General features: G+C 39.9%; 1 protein-coding gene across 4 annotated transcripts in view; it reads right to left on the bottom strand.

Annotated features, from left to right (window-relative positions):
- Positions 1-19,905, bottom strand: part of NSMCE2 (NSE2 (MMS21) homolog, SMC5-SMC6 complex SUMO ligase) — a 213,118-nt gene that overhangs the window by 96,537 nt on the left and 96,676 nt on the right. For 2 of the 4 annotated variants that reach the window (XM_004743545.3, XM_004743547.2), the window contains one exon: positions 11,575-11,658. The exons of 1 other annotated variant lie outside the window; for it this stretch is intronic. In XM_004743545.3, the coding sequence (XP_004743602.1) occupies positions 11,575-11,658 (84 nt within the window). The remainder of the gene's footprint in view (positions 1-11,574; positions 11,659-19,905) is intronic. One more of the 4 variants, XM_013051756.2, reaches the window with a different exon arrangement.

The raw sequence follows: 19,905 nt of genomic DNA, 5'->3' as shown, positions 1-19,905 counted from the left end.
ACTTATGGTTTGTCTCCCTCCCAATCCCATCTTGTTTCATTCATTCTTCTCCTACCGCCTTAAGCCCCCATGTTGCATCTCCACTTCCTCCTATCGGGGAGATCATATGATAGTTGTCTTTCTCCGATTGACTTACTTCGCTAAGCATAATACACTCTAGTTCCATCCACGTCGTCACAAATGGCAAGATTTCATTTCTTTTGATGGCTGCATAGTATTCCATTGTGTATATACACCACATCTTCTTGATCCATTCGTCTGTTGATGGGCATCTAGGTTCTTTCCACAGTTTGGCTATTGTGGACATTGCTGCTATAAACATTCGGGTGCACGTGCCCCTTCGGATCGCTACGTTTGTATCTTTAGGGTAAATACCCAGTAGTGCAATTGCTGGGTCATAAGGCAGTTCTATTTTCAACATTTTGAGGAACCTCCATGCTGTTTTCCAGAGAACCCCCACATATTTCTTGAATGTATTGTCTTCTGCTGCTCCCCACCCCTGCAGTTACTTCAGGCCCTTGTCATCCTCGCGGGCACAACTGCAATGGTCCCCTGACTAACTGGTCTTCCCGCTTCCTGTTTTAATACCCTCCAAGTCTACTCTCCCCACAGTCAACTGAGCGATCTAAAACACAAATGTGATCAGACTGCTGTACCTTTCTTGTCCTGACAAAAACACCAAGCAGTCCGAATACAACCTATGCCTTCACTTGGCACACAAGGACCTCCGGGACTCAAACTTGGCAAATCTCTCTGGTCGCAGCAATCGGTCCTTCCTATGTCCGGCTTTGTGCTGCAGCCACCCTTGAGCGCTCCTGAGTCCTCACGCAAATCATGCTGCTTCCTGCTCTGCTCCTGACTGCACTCTTGTCCCTTCTGCCTGGAACACCTCACTCTGGTTCTCTCTGCCTGGCTAGCTGTTACTCAAGACTCAGCTCACTTGTCTCACTGAGGAAGTCTTCCTTGATACAGAAGGATTAGCTGTCTCTTCTCAGAGTTCCTGTGAGACCTGGGACATACTCTTGCCATCATAATTCTCCACTGCTTCAAAACTGCTTGTTTATGAGACTACTATGTGACTACTTTTGTAGTCGCATATGTTTATGTGACTATTCCGGCAACAAAGCTTGGTGGCCTAACCCAACAGGCACTTGTTTTGCTCAGGAATCTGCAATCTGGGCAGGGCTCAGCGAGCGTGGCAGGTCTCTGTTCCACAGAGTGTCAGCTGGTGCAGCTCTCTCGGGGCTGGAACATCTACTTCCAAGATGACTCACTCCCTGTGCGGACCAGCAGGTGCTTGCTGGCTGTTAGTTCCTCTCCGCCTGCGTCTTTCCACAGAGCAGTTTAGGTTCTCCACCGCACGGTAGCTGAGTTCCAAGTGCGAGTGTCCCAAGACACAGGAAGTGGAAGCTGCGAGTTTCTTAAGGCCTGGGCCCAGAAACTGGCAGTTTCTAAGTAGAAATGGAATAGACTTCTATCATAGTCCCCTGTTAGGCAAGCACAGAACCCAGAAATCAAGGGGAGAGGGTATAGCTCCATCAAATGATGGCAGTGTCAAAGAATTTTGGGAGCCATGTTTTAAAGTCATCACCTTCCTCTACTAGACTATGTGAGCTCTTCTAGGACAGACATGGCATTTATGTGCTGAGTGACTGGGTTCATTCCCAGGCCAAACTGTCTACACAGAACTTCACAGTCTCCATCAGTCATTTGTACCACGGAGGTCCTATTCTGGACAAGTCAGCCACATCAATGAGCAAAAGAATTAAGGCGCAAAGAAAATTAGCGTTAAAGTCACACAGCATTAGAAATGGGAGGGTTTGGGGGCACTTGGGTGGCTCAGTCAGTTAAGCATCCGACTCTTGATAGAGTTTGTCTCAGATCATGATCTCAGGGTCCTGTCACTGAGCCCCATGGTGGGCTCTGCACTCAGCATGCAGCTTGCTTGTCCCTCTCCCTCCACCCCCGCCGCAACCCCCCCAATCCTCAAATACATAAAATAAAATCTTCCAAAAAATGGAGGATTTTTATGAGCTAATCATATTAACTATGAGCTATCATAGTAGCCATGAGCTAATCATATTACAGTCCTTCATTTTGCCAAACAGAACCCAAACACACAAACACACACACACACACTAGGGCACATAGATTAAAAAATACAGCAAAGAATCTACGTGGGTCAGTTATACAAAAAATAGCAATGACTCGGAATTTGTTATATATGGGAAATACATTCTATTTAATTACTTACTAGGCTTTTTTTTTTTTTTTTTTTAAAGCAAGTCAGAGCTATTTAAACCAAAGAATCTGGAGGGGCGCCTGGGTGGCTCAGTGGGTTCAAGCCTCTGCCTTCAGCGGCTCAGGACATGATCTCAGGGTCCTGGGATTGAGCCCCACATCGGAGCTCTCTGCTCAGGAGGGAGTCTGCTTCCTCCTCTCTCTGGCTGCCTCTCTGCCTAATTGTGATCTGTATTAAATAAATAAAATCTTAAAAAAAAAACAAAGTGTAAACCAAAGAATCTGAATGATGAGTATTGTTGATTTTCTTCTTTCAAAGGGGACACTATTTGCTTTTGCAAATTGGGTCCCACTCACAGCAATAGTTGTAATTTAATTATTTGATGACGCACATGTCTTGGTCAAATGTCTTGTGGCACACTGATGACTCAAATACCAGGCACTGACATGCATCTAGCCATTAAACAGAATATGAAAACATAAGACTTTAGTTATTAGACTTCCTTAAACATGACTGAATCATGAATGTGAACAGAAGTATCGGAGTTTGATTTATTAAATGTAAATATGAAAGTCAAAGGAATGAAATAATTTGACATCAGTAAGGATCAGACTGTAAGCCTAATTCCAAAAGGTAAATCTTGACTAAATAAGAAAGGAATAATAAATTAGCTTGATTTCAGAGAGATACCTAATTATAGCTTTAGAAGCACACACTTAAACAGACCTGAAAATACTTAATCTCCTTTAAGCTTTCTGAGAAGCTTCCAAAACACAAGATAATCTAAAAATAAACAAACAAATAAATAATTGGTGGGACCTGTCAATTAAGTGAATACATCGTACAAGAAAGTAAAATCAGTTTTCCCCAAAAGAATGAATTTTTTCCCTCAAGATTCTTCTTGTGTGGTGGAACATTTAGGAAATGTAATTTCCTACCTGCAATAATGACCTTGTAAATAAGACTGCCTACATGACCTCATTTCAAGCAATCTGGAGGAAGGGCACAATATTAATGTAGCGATTCCATAATAAAGAGAAGTTAGATGGGATGCTGCTTTTATAAGACAAACCATGAGGTGTATTTATAATGTGATCTGTACTGCCTACCCTATGTTTATGCAGCTACTACTTCTTCCCCAGCATAACATTTGAGACACTGAAAATCTACAACAGATCAGAGATAAAGTACAAAGTAAAACAAATGAACAAAAATCTCTTAAACTCAGTATGTTAAAAAGCCAGACTCCGTGTCCTAACCCAAGCCTGCTTCTCCTTCTGGGGTCTTTGTCTTGTAGTAAAGGTATAGTGTAGCATTCTGTAAAGGGGAAAAAAACCCCAAAACAGAAACAAAAAAGTTTAGTCTACAGGTCAAAGTTCAAATCTCAGCTCTGACACTTTACCCCTGTCAGATCTTGGGCAACTGATTTATTGTTGCTTAAAAAGCCAGTTTCTTTATCTAAAAAACAGGGTTAATAATTTTCAGATAGTGGTAAAGGTGAAATCAGGTAATTAGTGAAAATAACTATGACACTGTCTACTATATAACAGGCTCTCAAGAAATGGTTCTATTATTACTTGAATTTGTCCAGCTCTTCTGTCCAACCTAAGTTGAAAATTTGAAAATATCACTGTCCCCAGCATTTCTTTGAGCTCCACATCTACTCAGACACTAAATGCTACTTGTTCTACTAAGCAAACTATTACTCCTTCCATTGTGTAAAAGACTGAATTTTCTTCTCTTTGCAGTAGTGAAAAAAAAAAAAAAATCACGTCTTCCTACTAAAGCCCGTAATAGAATTTCCCACTGTGTCAAGCATCTCAGAAAAACCAGTTGGCTTTTTGAAAAGATGTATGTATTTCTTAAATTCATTTCTGGGCATTTATGTTATTATGTTACTATTGAGAATAAGATTATTTCCTTGTCTATTTTGTCCTCCTTGCCATCATTATACTTTCTAAACATATGGCTGGTATATAAGACAGCTACTGACATTTATCTATTTTGTCCTAGAGCGGACTACCTTACTCCACTGTCAATTATTTAAATAAATTATTTAAATAATTATATAAATAAAACATTTTTATTATTAAAACTTTGAATATACATATAAATAAAAATTTAAATCATTGGTAGTCTCACCACCAAAGGTAACCATTTTTTCTTTTTTAGGATTTTTATTCATTTGGCAGAGAGAGAGAGAGATCACAAATAGGCAGAGAGAGAGGAGGAAGCAGGCTCCCCACCGAGCGGAGAGCCCGATGTGGGACTCGATCCCAGGACCCTGAGATCATGACCTGAGCCAAAGGCAGAGGCTTATTAACCCACTGAGCCACCCAGACGCCCCCAAAGGTTAACCACTTTTAATAGCTATGTATATATCCTTTCAGATTTTTTTCCATATGGAAGTATCAGATTTATTATATTTTATAAAAATAAGATACTGTACATACTGTTTTATTGTAATAGATACATAACTAGTATACACAAGCTAATAGTAATGTTATAATCAACACTTACCAGCTGTCAACATAAATCTTATTTAAAGATCAGGATTCAGACTGATTTAAAACATAGAAACTACTAAGTGTGTGGAAGAGATATGACAAAATAAATGAAAATCAGGAGAAATTATAGCTATAATTGCAGACAAACCTGAATTTATGAGAACAAAAGTTTAAAAAAAAAGTAAAAGTGAGTTATTTTTCATTAAGTGTTCACACTCAATGAGGAAATACAGGTTTCGTGCTATAAACATTTCCACATTTTAAGTTAAACTAAACTTAAAAATAGAAGGATAACTAGAAAATCAATGGTATTTTGAGATGCTAATAACATCCCAGTCCTTTTTAGGATAATTAAAATAAGTGGGCTAGGAAAATCTGGGAGGTTATAGAAAGATGTGCAGAGTTTTTGAAAAATATCTGGGGAACATATTCACATTCCCATACCAGTATATGCACAGGTGTAAAATAGTGTTTCTCAGTGTTTTTAAAGTCCATGTCACCTTTAAATAAAAATTTTTTTTTAATCCCATACTTAAAGTATTAAAACAATGGTAGATTTGGCGGGGGAAATTTGCTTCAAAGAGTCTCCTCGCTTAGAATCTTCTGCCTCCTGGCCTCAGCGGTGTGGGAAAGAGAACGGAATGCGGGTCAAGCTGATGAGCTTTGCTTTCGGGGTCACAAATGGAGAAAAACCAGCCTTGCAAACACTTTTTGATGAAAACTGAGTGACATCTGAAGTCCACTCGTTTGTTTTGGGGTAAACAGGGAAATCTTTTACTCAAAAATTCTTCAGGGTGATTTTTTGGGAAGTTATTTTGGCAACAGAATGAAACTTGAATTCTGAACCCTCCCGAAACATATTCTGGCAAAGACTGGATGCAGGTGAGAAAAGCACCCCTCACAGGCTCCCAGGGGATCTGCAGCTTCGAGGAGGGAAGCTATCACCCAAATTTATTCTTTGGACCGATTAAGTTAAATTTCTCCCTTCCCTAAATTCATCTTCAGAAACCTGTCTTTTGAGAACTTTAGTAAGTCAGAAAATCAAGAGACATGTTTGGTCCAGCCTAAGGATTGAGAAAACGGATTCTGGCACCAGATGGGTTTAAATCCCGGCTCTGGCAGTTATTAGCTGGTTGCCCTAGGGCAAGCTAGAGACCTTTCTGTGCCTGTGAGCCCTACCTGTAAAGTCTGCAAAGGACTACCCGTCACTACCTCAGATGCCTATTTGCAGTACTACACGTAAAGCCTCAGCACGCTATCTAGCATGCAGGAAGCGATCCAGAACGCTGGCAGAGCTGGATTTATGTATCAAGTAATGACGCTGGGCTTACTCCTGGATATTTCAGTTCTTCCCAGATGAAACCCTCAAATAAATCTTGTCAACATGCTAGGCTTTGTTGAATGTTTGCAAGTCTGAAGTAGCTGTTTTTGTCCTCACTGCCTTGGAGGTGAAGCAACATCATCCTTCAGGTCATAAATCTTTCCAGCACTTTTACTTCTGACATGATTGAAAAGCTCTGACAGAACATAATGTAGTACAAGTAGTCACTGTTGATTTCTTCCCATAGTTTGGTTTCAATTTCTAACATTTAAACTCCTTAGTTCATCTGGAATGTATTTTAATATAAAGTTGAAGCTTGGGATTTAAAATAGTGTTAGAAAACATTAGCTAATGGTTCCAAATTTTTTTCTGGAATAAGCCAACTTTTCCCCCACTGATTTGAAATCTGTCACACCTCAAAATCATATATGTGATTATAATAGTTATCTATTTATTGTTGTTCTCCCGCCCAAATAAGTTTTACAAAGAAAGGGAGTTGGTTACTTGGGTTCATTGCTGGATCACCAGAGTACTGCTTGGCTCACAGGAAAGGAAAAGGCTTTCCTCTTAAGATCCCTCAACGTGATTACCATATTACTGATTTTCTAATGATAAGCAAATGCTACATTATGGAAACAAGTCTCAAATGTTCATATTTTCCATTTCTTTCAATAGGCTCTTATACTTCATTTGCTAATATTTGATTGAAGGTTTCATACATTTAGTTTTAAGTGACAGTGTTCTTAACTTTGAAGAAAAAGAAAAAAAACACAATTTTGGTCATAGCCATTTTGGTTTCATAAAATAAACAAGACCATTTTCCATATTTTTGCATGCTTTGAAGTAGATTAAAAAGCACAGGAAATACCTGCTCCTTTAAGATCTGACAGAATTTACTGATGGATTTGTACTTTGGGGGAGGCCTTTCTTTTAATCCTATTTTTGTCAATTTTAATTATCCAAAATTTTATACATTTATTTTTGGTCATTCATTTTGTAGGTTGAATTTATTGTCATGGGTTAAAAATATTTCTTTTCAAATGTATTTTTTAAAAATTCCCTCTGCATCTATGGTTATATGCTTTTTTTTTTTTTTTTTAGTAACTCTGGATCAAATTATTATGATTGGATTTAAAAAAAAAATCAATTTGAATACATGTCTTCTACCAGAATTGGGTTGTTATTGCGTGGTAGTGAATATGTTTGGTTTTAATTTAAACTATACTCTGCTTTTTATGCTTCTAAATTGTTTTTTCCTTACCACCATCTCCTTAGCCATATTAAGATGTTCTCTTCTGACTCATGGCCAATTAAGAAATTTTTCATCTCATTTCAACATGAGTACTGCTTAACTTAAAATGTCTTCATCCTCTTTCTTTACAGAGGCCAACCCTCCTTGTGCTCCTTCGTCCTCCTGCTGCCTGCCAAACTGTTGAAGCATTTTATAATTGTGGGTCCCCATTATCACTGGTCTGTTATATTAGTTTTATGAGGACTCATCTACTGTTCGGATTATGGCTTCCTACTATAATAACAACTGTTATTCATAAGTAATTCCATACAACTTAAGAATACCCTATTTTGATTTCCTCCCCTACTGGCTTCTTTATTCTCATTACTTGTTTGGTTCTAGATCGCTCTGCATTTTTGTTTTTCAGCACAAGTACATGAATGGGATGTGCCACAAGCCATTCCATGTCAGAGATGATCTTTTTGCTGCCCTTTCAAAGAAATGATACCTCCGCCGACTGTAAAACGTGAACCACAGCACACTCCCTCCAATGTGTAAGCTGCCGCTCCGCCGCTTTCCACACATGATGTTAGTACGCGACTGGGTATAAATCAATTCTTTGGTGGTCATCTCCCTCACTCCCCCCTTTTCCACCCCCACACATCTGGATTTTTATCGTTTACTCATTTTTTAAGTACAACAATTATGTGAGAATATATTCAAAAGAGAATTTTTCATCACTTTTTGTTAATGACCGCTTTATTGAGATAGAATTCATGTGGCATAAAATTGATCTCCATTATTCTCTGCTAGCACCTCTGAGCCCTTTGCTGTGAAGTTCATGATTCCCTTTAGCCAAAGCGTTGGTGAATGTACGAGACGGAGTATGTCAGCTCAGGCTACCATCTCGAACCAGAAGCCTACCCAGTACATCCTGAGGCCGGCCGCGGCTGCCACACTGCTACTCCTCCCTCTTGACCCTCGGGCTCCATCTTGGGACATCTTTTACTTTCTTTATACTCTTTGGCTTTCTCATCAGATTCCTCTTCTTTCTCTGTGGTTTTTCCAGGTCCCAACCTCAGCCCCTCCTCTCATTCAACATCCTCTTCCTGGCTCCAAGTATTATCTCTATCGGTGCTTCTTCAGCCCCTCCCCAAATACTGTCTCTGTACAAACTTTCAGCCATCAGCAACATCTGTCATTAAGCACAGTGATTCTTACCTACAGGGATAGCCTGAAATTTCTGGAGCGGCATTTACAGCCTGAAAAAGCACTTCCGCCCAGGAACTTTGTTCTGAGCCACAGCTGTTCTGTCTCTGGCAAACAGCACCATCATCCCCTGAGCCGTCCACTCCAGAAGCCTGGAAGTCATCGCCGCCGGACTTGAGGACAGAGATGGTGTCTTGTCTACTTCACTATCATTCATCAGGATGTACTGGATAGCTTTTGGGTTCAAGATGGTAACCTGAGCTTATATAGGAAACTTCACAGGTTCCCCACTACTTAGCTAAAGGGAATCATGAATCTTCACATCGAAGGACTCAAGGGTGGCCAGCGAAAGAATGAAGAGCGCCTAATGCACAGCAGCACAACCAATCCCTACTGAAGGAATGAATGCAGTCAAATACTAAATTCTGCGGTTTCCAATTCATTTTCTTTCCACTCATCCTCTTTCATCCATATTCAGTAGTTTAGTTAAAATCACTACTATTGTCTGCTTGGCTTACTGCCAAAGCCTGTCAGCCTCCAGTCCCGCTTCTCCCAACCCATTCTCTCCAGGCTACAGCACTTTTCTTCACAGATCAATCCTTATCCCCTCAACTTAAGGCTCCTTAAAATCAAAGCCCAAATTTCTCAACATGATACACAAATGGATGATGCCCTTGACTTTATACACAGCATTTCTTCTACTTGGAGTAATAACTCAGGTATCACTATAAGGAAAATTTCTTGACGTCCCAAAGCTGAATTAAACACTCATTGGATGTGCTCCCCAAAGTATCCCACATTTCCCCTACTGCTGCATCCATGTTGTATGGTAATCCTGTTTATTTGTCTATCACTTCAACTTTAATCGAAATGTTGATGGGTGGGCCATGGTCCTTTTCACCTTATATCTCAGTGCCCCGCATGGTTCCTGACACAGAGTAGGCATTTAATGGGCATCTGGTGAATGAATATATTTTCAAATCCCACAAGAGACCATGCAAGTAGAATTCCATCACGGGGGATGGAACTCTCCCATGGAATTCCATCATGGGAGAGGGATTCTGAATCCAGCTGAGAACCATAAACAGAAGTTAGGAGTGTGTGAATAATGTAGAACTGTACCCAACATTTTATGTGCATATACATTTGTTGAGGGGAATTTTGAGACTGTCTAAACAGGCAATCCTAAAAAGTTAAGAACCGCTTGGTTAGGAAGGACTATTCTAAGGTGTATTATAAGCTAACAAAAACAAAATGTAGATACACACACACAACACACACAGACACACAGGGATTGATCTAACACACTGAGCTCCAGGGTAACTTTTACTGAAAAGGGACAAGAGGCAGTCAGAAGGCTGCAGGAGGGTGGAAGAAAAATATGCCAGGAAAGAACAGAAAGAGAAGAACTTCAGTCTCTTCAGCCACTTGGCACAGGGTCCTTGTGCGGGCAGGGTGTGAAAGGGTGGCTTCCATACAAAGGGTCTATCAGGATCTGAGGACATCTGTCTCATTTTGACAGCTGGAAACTTCAGCTTGCCATTACGCTACTCAACTTCTGGCAAGTTCTGTTCTACAATCCGCCTGTCTTTTCAGTTCTGGCTAGTGAATCCCTAGCTAGGCTCTGACCTTCAACAGAAGGAAAGAGAAAAAGGAAACGGAAGGCAGTGGGCTGGGCTTATGACAAGGGAGGGCTGGGAAGAGGAGGTCAAACCCTCACCGCTTCTCGGTGGCCCTCCTTCCCTGGTTCATTCTACTCCTTTATTCATAGTACAGTTTATGGAGGGATCCTGACAAGTTATCAGGCACTTCAGTAAAATAGTAAGATGTATGTGAGTTCTGAAAAATACAGGTAGTTTTGAAAGTTCTGGGTGTTGCTTTTTGTTTGTTTTTAAATAAATGCTGACCATGTGCATCCTCTCCTCAGGTAATTAAACATTTAATAAAAGATGGGAATATGATCTTTATTTTTTTTGGTAAGCTCTCCTTTAGCATAGAACATACCAAACTGCCAGATTTGCTCTAGAAAATGCTCACTTTTATCTAAGATGCTGTACTAATCCACAAACGTAGGACAGGTACATCAGAGGGGTGATAGGCTTGATTACTTTGTGTTTCAACACCACTGGGCCTAACTTCCATGACGGTGGAGTCCGTAGGGGGGCTACGGATCTCCTATCTACGTTGTCTCTGGCTGTGAAACAAACCTTGCTTACAAGGGGATGGAAACTGGACCCTGTCCTCATTAGCATCATCTTTCACCCAGAGAAAATGAAAGCCCATTTGGCAAATTGGGTCAAAAGGCCTGGTGAATTCGTTGATTACTCAATTAGCATCAAGGTAATCAGGAACGGTCCACAACTGCCTGTCTAGCAATTTAGCCCCGTATCATTTAACAACACACAAGAAGAGCTTGGTCATGATGTACATGGATAGAAGCCTCATGAATTTATTACACACACTAATAATCCAACAGTGTCTAATTCTGCTGCAGAATTCCAATTGTATAAATGGACAAAATCGCGAATGTTAAAAGAAAAATACATTTTAAAAACCAAGTTTGTAAAAACTTCTTTTTAAGATTCTATATTAATCTATCTGGAATTTTTGTGGGACTTTAATCTACTCATAAAAATATATTATTTCAAATAGCACTGACCACTGAAGATTGCTCTGGGTAAATTCCTGATAAATTTATGGTAAAATTTAGAGGTCACTTATGCTGGCTGGAAGCTGGGGTGGAAGGGAAGAACAGGAGAAAGGGGGAAAACTCAATTGAGTAAAGTTCCCCCGCCCTGACAGTTGTCATATTTGAGGCAACATTCACTTAGAATTCCTGCATTCCCTTAAGAGTTGTAATGGGTTGTGCCCTGTTATCTACTCTGATACCCTTCTTAGCAAGAAATTGCCGTTAATCATTTATTGAAATCTGGTCTAAGTTCTGTTGTATTCATAGATGAGCTGAACATGTCACATGTGTGGTATATGAAACCCTTCCAAATGCTACTGGGGCTGTTTTGAGGAGAGAGAGAAAGATGAGAACGGAAGAAAAAAATTCTATAACCTCGTTCATTGCCTGCTCTACTTGCATCCTTATCCTTAATCTTGTCGACCTCATTGTGTCCTCCATCTTCTTTAGGTTTTGCTGCTGCAAGAGAGACCAGATTAGGAAGTGACTTGAGAATGATGCCAGGATCAATGTGGACAATGAGATGAGAGCCAGAGTGAAGCCAGAAGAGGCTGAGAAGCCAGACTTGGAAATGAGTTGTCAGAGATCCTCATGATGTGGCATTGACAATATATATTCCATCCCTCTGGGCAGGTGTGAAATTTGCTAAACCAAACAAGTAATACTCACCCAGAAGAAAAGGGTCTACTCTCACTGACATACTATGATTTGTACTCTCTAGCTGAAATGTGCATGTTATGAAGATGCTCTTAAGGGATTATCTGGGCAGAATCATTCGGTGACGTGTGGAATGGAAAGGCCACATGAAGCATGACATCACGGATGGGCATCACCTGGGAAATCCAGCAGTCCGCTCCAAAAGATACCCTCAAGGTAGCATTTACCTTGATGGACCTCACAGACTCTCATACCCGATCTCTTTGACTGGACCCAGGAATGCAGACTCATGCTAACAAAATTCACAAAACACTGATGTATTAAAAAAAAAAAAAAAAGAAGAAGAAGAAGAAGAAGGCGACTTTATTATTTACAGTAAACAGCAGAAGAATCAGGCTACTGAATGCCCATCAGCCTGACAAGTACGTCATCTCCTTGGGAAGGCAAATTTCTGGAGGGAAGCTTGGTGAGCATGGAAGCAGAGCAAGTGGAGTTATAATTACACAGGATCCCAGCACAAAATGCAAGAGGTTCTGCAGCTCTTCCACGACAGGGTTCGCCACCTGCCAGGCAGGCTGGATGCATGCCTCAACCTGGCAGTTGTTAGTGGCCAGACCATGCTTTGTTGGGTATCACAACACTCAAATTGATTGCTTTTCTTTTTCTCTGTTTTAGAGACAGAGAAAATGCTCTTCTGATGGAGATTTTGTATATTTGCATGTTTTTAAGATGCTAGTACCCTTAATTATAGTCAAATCTCACTATCCAAGGAGTCTTTATGTTTCTTAGGTTCATGTTGACTCTCTTGGATTTAATCTAGTTGATGTTCATTTCCTACTTCAACTTTCAGAGAGTAATTTCATTTTCCTGTGTTCTGAGATCAAAAGGGGCACCGCATGGTGGACTCCACCTCTGCCTACAGGTTCCACAAAGTGTCAGTTAAATTCAAATCAACCTGTATTTGCTGTGCCAACTTTATGCCCACTGCTGTGCCAGGTATAAAATAACATTCAAAAGAGCCTCTAAGGAAATGTTATATTTCCTGGAGACCTAGAGACTTTTACTCTCTTTAAGGTACAAGAAATAGAAATGTAAGCCTAACACTGTCTTGTTCCCTTTAGGAGCTCCAGCCTAGTGAGGGAACAAGATATATGTTTTAAGAAAAAAAAAAAGGTACTGTGCCAAGTGGTATGGAGCATGGCAGCAGGAGTACCTTTTATACTTATGGGCAGAGACAGAAGTCACATCTTTCAGTAAGTGATTTAAAAAAAAAAACTAAATAATAATGATGATTACTTTAAAAAAAATTAACAGTGAAGCACGAAATATAGGATCCTTCCTTTCTATTTCCCCATCTCTGTTCTACCTTTCAAGGCTGCCCTCAGTAGTTTGGTGAATACTCTTCCAGATCTTTTTTCTATGTACAAGAAACACACACACACACACCTGCAGCCCCAAACACACATACTTATATATGTACACAAACATCAATTTACGTATTCTATAACATAAAGAATTTATGTATCATGGATCCCAGTTATGTAACACACACACATGCACACATCCATTTATGTAATAGACACATGTGGGAGATCGTTCTATATATATTGTTCTACACTTGTTCTTCTACATTTAATTCTTTGTTGTCAATTATGACATGTATGTAGAAAACTACACAAAATAAATATGCTGTTTAGAAACTAAATTTCCCTGGAGAGCCGGCCCCAGGTCAATAAATAGAACATTCTGAGTACTTCAGAAACTCCCTGCACCCACTGCCCCCAACCAATCATCAAGCTGTATTTTATGTTCATCATTTCTTTAGCTTTCTGTATAGATTTACTACCCATAAGGCAGGCAGAGCTCAAATTCGCCTACATTGGCAAATGCCCTTTGGGCTACAGCAGCTTGGTTCTTCAAACTTCCTGTGGACTCTTGCTGCTCCTTAGATTTCCTTTGATTTTCTGCCCTTTGCTGCTCTGAGGATGTTTTCTTATACATATTTGAGAGTTTGGATGGTTTTCAGCAAGAGGATTGCTCAAATAACCCAATGGGCCGTATTTCCAGTAACAGAAGTCTGTGTCACTTCTCAGTTCCTACCTATTGTATCCTAGCTCCTTAGGGGTTATGAGAAGCGAACATCCCTAATTTTCCATGGCACAAACAGTGAGATATGCAATAAATGCACGAGGAGTGAAGAGTGAAGGAATGGACATGAGAATGAATATATGGTTACTCCTGCTTTTGAGGGCTTGATGGTTTCTTTCTTTGAAGGAAGGTAAGAATGCAGATGTGTAAAATGATTTGACATGAAATAATATGAGGCAATAAAGCAATATGCTTAAATGAAATCACTTCCACTCACCAAACATGGAAAGATTTCCAAGATATATTGTCAAGTGGAAAAAAGAAAGCCGTGACAATGTCTCTGTAGAAAACAGATGTACCTATATCTATTTTCCACATGTGTAAACAGGTGTGTGGATATGTGCCCACACACATTCTTGTTTATACACAGAAATATGACTGTAAAGACATGTCACAGTGGTTCCTTCTATGAACTGGGATTGGGAAACCAGGAGTTATCTTTTCACTTTTAGATTTCCTACATATTATTTTTACATGAGGCAATGTATTACTTTTATAGTTAAGGGAGAAGATTTTAAATTACATTCAAGGACAAACATATCTGACAGAGGAAATGAAGAAGAAAAAGAGATAAGACAAATTATTGGATAAGTCTTCTTCAAAAAGGTGGGACTTGAAATGGGTCCTGTAGGGACTGCAGAGTTCACACTGAGAGGACAAGGATGGGGGAAAGCGGGGGACATGGACAAGAGCTGTGTCTGAACAGATGTTAGGCTAAGAGATGAGAATGGTAGCTGAGTAGGACCATAAGGAAGCTCCCCTAGCTAAAATTAACTCCAGTTTACACTGAGAGATAGGATTCCATGGATACAGCAGGGCCACAGTGCAAAATGTGGAATGTCATCAATATTAAGACTTTATCATTGGTCTGATGGGAAACAGAAGTCATCACAGGTTACTTACAAGGTAGTAATACAAGATAATACTAACCTCAGGGAGTACTTTGTGCAGAATGAAATTGAACTTGAAAAAACCCTAGTAATTTGTAAAGTGTTGGATCAGCAATTATTATTTTTTGTTGTTGTTGTTGTTTTTTCTTACTAGGCAAGAGTTACATTTTATAGAGATTATCATGGTATTTTTTTTTTAAAGATTTTATTTATTTATTTGACAGAGAGAGAGCACAAGTAGGCAGAAAGGCAGGCAGAGAGGGAGAAGCCGTACGAGGGGAAGCGGGCTCCCTGCCAAGTAGAGAGCCCGATGCGGGACTCGATCCCAGGACCCTGAGACCATGACCCGAGCCGAAGGCAGAGGCTCAACCCACTGAGCAACCCAGGCGCCCTATCATGGTATTTTGATACAGAATGCACTTCAGGGACAGACAGACTCAGGGCAAGGAGATTCCTTAGCAATACAGGGCTCCTGTAAGAGCTCGCCCAGTTTTCACAACTTGAGACATGCAGATAACCGCTCTGCCTCTCAGGTCTGTTGTTAAGGGTTAAATGTACATAAAACGGCTTGGTCGCAAAGTATTAGTTCATTTCTTCTCAGCTGTTATTATAGTCCAGATGTATGCTCATAAAGATCAGAACTGATGTTCTGGTCACTGGAATGAAAAAGATAAAGCCAGAGGTGCCTGGGTAGCTCAGTCGATTCCGAATGGATTTTGGCTCAGATTATGATCCCAGGCTCCTGGGACGGAGCCCCACATTGGGCTCTGTTCTCAGTGGGTAGTCTGCTTGAGGGTTCTCCCTCTCCCTCTCCCTCTGTCCTCTCTAGAATAAATAAATAGATCCTTTAAAAAAGCAAAAAGCTAAAGATAAAGCCAGAGATTTTTCTAAATAAATAACCTATAAGGATCTATTTCGTAGATGAAGGGAATAAAAGAGGAAGAGATGATTTCTAGGATTCCAGCAAGGGAGACTGGTGGAATGGTAATGTCCCTGACAAAGATCTACCCCGATCTGTGATCCACAACATCTTTGGAGTCAGAATACTCAAGACCACGTGACTTTCACCTCCTCCAGCTGGCACTCCCAACCCACAACCCTCACCACTTGGGTTTGGGGTAACCTCCTTACGTTAGTACAAATATGTCCTGAAATATATATACATATATATATATGTATATATATATATATATATATTTTTTTTTTTTTAAGATTTTATTTACTTGACAGAGAGACAGAAAGCTAGAGAAGGAACACAAGCAGGGGGAGTGGGAGAAGGAGAAGCACGCTCCTTACTCAGCAGAGAGCCTAACATGAGGCTCTATCCCAGGACCCTGGGATCATGAACTAAGCTGAACTCAGACGCTTAAAGACTGAGCCACCCAGGTGCCCCATGTCTTGAAATAATTTAAAATAAAAGTGCACTTATATTTATTTTACTTTGGAAAAAAAATTCAAGGATATATTAAAAACTTCAAGACAATGGGGACATACAAAATCACAGATTACTCATTTATTGCAAAACTTAGCAGTACTATATTAAAAATGAAAATGAGCTCCACTTTTGACTTGAAGGAAAAAAACTTCCACATAATTCATATATAAAATATTTGGCAGAATTAAACACCTTTAAAGTTTAAAATTATTTGTGTTTAGATCATACGAAGTCCTGAATCACAAAATTATGAAACCAGAAAAGATAAATATCTTTTCTGGTTTCATAATCAATAATAATAATAAATTAATAACATAATGATTTTTATTTACTGTGTTTTAAAAATTCTTTTCTTCTAAGTTGACTATGACTTCTGAGGTCCATGTTATGTAGCCTTAAAGCAGAGTTTACTATAGCTTTAAGGTATTCCTGAAGTCTCAGTTGGATACACTTTGTTGCCTAGCTAAAGGTCAAAGGCTTGAGGACTATTACATGATACAAAACAAAAATTCAAAAAGCTTAAAGCTCATGCTTCAGATTCTCTACTTTTCTGTAAGGTCACATCTCTGCAGAAGATGACAGAGTTGGCAATTGTGTAACTAAGCCTCCAGAACTAGTTACGACTCTGGAATGTGATCATGTTTTGCAATATACTTGGTCACCATCATATGAAAATCTTGGGAAATAATGTATCTTGTTTACCTGCTAGTTCCTGTCAGAGAATACTGATTTAAAAGACTGTTAAAAGTTCTACATACTTTAGGGCCTGCGTGGCTCAGTTGGTTAGGCATCCAACTCCTGGTTTTGGCTCAGGTCATGATCTTGGGTTCATGAGATTGAGCCTCTGCATCGGGCTGCAGGCTCAGCAGAGAGTCTGCCTGGGTATCTCTCTCCTTCATCCTCTGCCTCTCCCCACTGAACTCATTCTTTCTCTCTCCCCAAAATAAATAAAAAATTAAAAAGAAAAAGTTCTAGATACGTGAAAAGGTAAAAACAAAGAGGGGGAAGAGGAAGAGGAGGCAAAGAAAAGAAATCCATTATTCTTTCACAGTAAGATGGGAAAGGAAAGCAGGAGAGGACGCAGATGAAACAAAATTGGCTATAAACGGCCAACTGTTTGTTGAAGGTAAAACGCTTACACAGAAGTCCATCCATCTTCTCCTGTGCCTTCAGACTGAGCCTCCTGGAAACATGCCACTATCACATGTGGATTATTTTGAGCCGAAGACGATCGAGGCCCAGAAGAGTCAGGAAGGGGTTTTTATCTCCTGCTTAACTGTCTCTAACAATTTAAATAGAGGGCCTGCTCCCAGAAGAGAACTATCACCAGAGGTAACTACAAAGAGTGTGAGCTAGGCGTGATAAGCTTGGGGGAGCTGACAGAGCCTACTTATTCAAAGTCCTGTCTGTGTCCCATGGTCTCTGCAAGGTATGACAAACATTTCTTTACCAAGCATCAGCGCTTCCCATCTCCCTGTGAACTGTCTTCCTCCCCTTTGAAGCCCAACTCCTGCCACCTTCTCTTCGGCTCAGGATGGCATATAAGCTTCAACTGCCTGTATCTGAGCCTCTCATGACTTTGTGGAGCTCCTGTACCTATGCAATTAAATTTGTTCTTCTCCTATTTAAACCTTTCAATCTCCTGCTAATATTATGTCAATCTAATTAACAGACCAACCAAAAGAACCTAGAAGGGTAGAGGAAAAAGATTTCCTCCCCATACCTACTTTGTGTATTGAATGTTTCATAGTAAGAAGTTTCAAAAAGGCATACACCCAATTTTTCAAGACTAATTTCTAACTCTACAGCTTAAAAAAAAAGCCTATCATAATATTAAGAACAACAAAGAATATGCCACCTTGAGAACACTGAGTTAAGATTTCTAGAGTTCCTGAGCCTTATCTGCCCAACAAGAAAAATGATGCTGCATGATAACCCTGACTGTGCTTCTAACACTTGTATAAAGCATTTTCACATACATTATCGCAACTGATCTTTAGAATAACACTGTGAGATCTGGTGGGTAACACTTGAATTTATGAAAAAGAAATAAAAGGCTCAGAAGAAATAAGTGATTTTCATTCATGCACTCATTCATCCGTTTCACATTGACCGAACACTTTGTATATGTCAGGCAGATTGGTCCTAGGTGTTAGGAATTTTAAGACAAAAAAATGTGAAAATGTGATTCTTTCTTTCGAGAGGTGCTCAGTCTAGTAGAAGGGACAGATTATTATAAACAGAATCATATGAAGATGTGATGCATGCTACAATGAAGTGTTTTTCAAAAAAAAAAAAAAAAATTTTTTTTTTTTTTTTTTTTTTTTTTTACCATGACCTGCCCATAGAGATACGCTTTACCTTCCAACCCAGCATATAGAACACGAGTTTAAATGGACAAACGTTTGCATGGTGCATGTGGTATTTTCTAATCTACCCTGTTTTCTCTTACAATAAAATCCTGGTCACAATCGTTTACAATGATGTCACTGTTCACTAGCAGGTTGTGACCTACAGTGTGCAGAAGTGATAATCACAGTTCTGAGGTAACACAAAAGGAAACACAAACTCTGTTCCAGGCACTGAGAAAAAGCTTTCAAGGGCTTGCTCTGTGAGCGCTTAACAATTTTAAAGCGACAGAACTAGAACAAAGGTCTTGAGATGTTTGAGTCACTTTGTTTTTACAATCACTGCTGTTTTAGGCTAGCCAAATACAAAGCGGCTACTGACTTGTGAATCCAGATCACCTACAGAACAAGCTGTTTTCCTGAAGAGACATCAGCAATCATTCATTCACGTTTACTAATTCCTCACTGTGGCACAGCACTTCCTGTAGATTGGCTCATGCTGCTACTACCTGTAAACTGACTACAAACATCCTGCAACCATACGGCTTCTTCTATGACTAACAGCCCTAAATATCTGCTCTCTCAAAAATGTTCTAGAATAAAGACTTAAAAAGCAAGAGACCAGGATTATATGGGTTAGAATGTAAAATCAGATACTGTCATTTTTATGGACTGCCCATCTACACTATGATTTTGTTCGGTGCTTAAATCTTCTCCCTCAAATATTTACTGTCCATGCAGGGTAGCTATACCTGGTGTGTACTGAGCTCAGCGAAGGAAAGAGCTAGTAAAAACAGATGGCTCCAGAACTAGTATCTCATGCTGCTGCCCTCTGCTGTCTAAGAAAGACAGGGGCAAGATCAGGGAAACCCATGCACTTGGTATGGCCATGCCATTTCTTCCAATAGAAGTGTTTCCATTTTTTTTTTTTTTTAAAGATTTCATTTATTTATTTGTCAGAGAGAGAGAGGAGCGAGAGTGAGCACAAGCAGACAGAATGGCAGGCAGAGTCAGAGGGAGAAGCAGGCTCCCTGTCGAGCAAGGAGCCCAAAGTGGGACACAATCCCAGGATGCTGGGATCATGACCTGAGCCAAAGGCAGCCGCCCAACCAACTGAGCCACCCAGGCGTCCCAAGTGTTTCCATTTTTACGTATGTGTTTTGAGAATCTCTTTGCCCAAGTGCACCAAAGACTCTTTGTGAATCTGACCTAGTCCATTAAGTTCTTT

This window comes from Mustela putorius, unplaced genomic scaffold, assembly GCF_011764305.1.
Source record: "Mustela putorius furo isolate JIRA1106 unplaced genomic scaffold, ASM1176430v1.1 tig00000228_pilon_pilon_pilon, whole genome shotgun sequence".
Taxonomy (NCBI): domain Eukaryota; kingdom Metazoa; phylum Chordata; class Mammalia; order Carnivora; family Mustelidae; genus Mustela; species Mustela putorius.
This window is presented reverse-complemented; position numbering and strand designations above follow the sequence as displayed.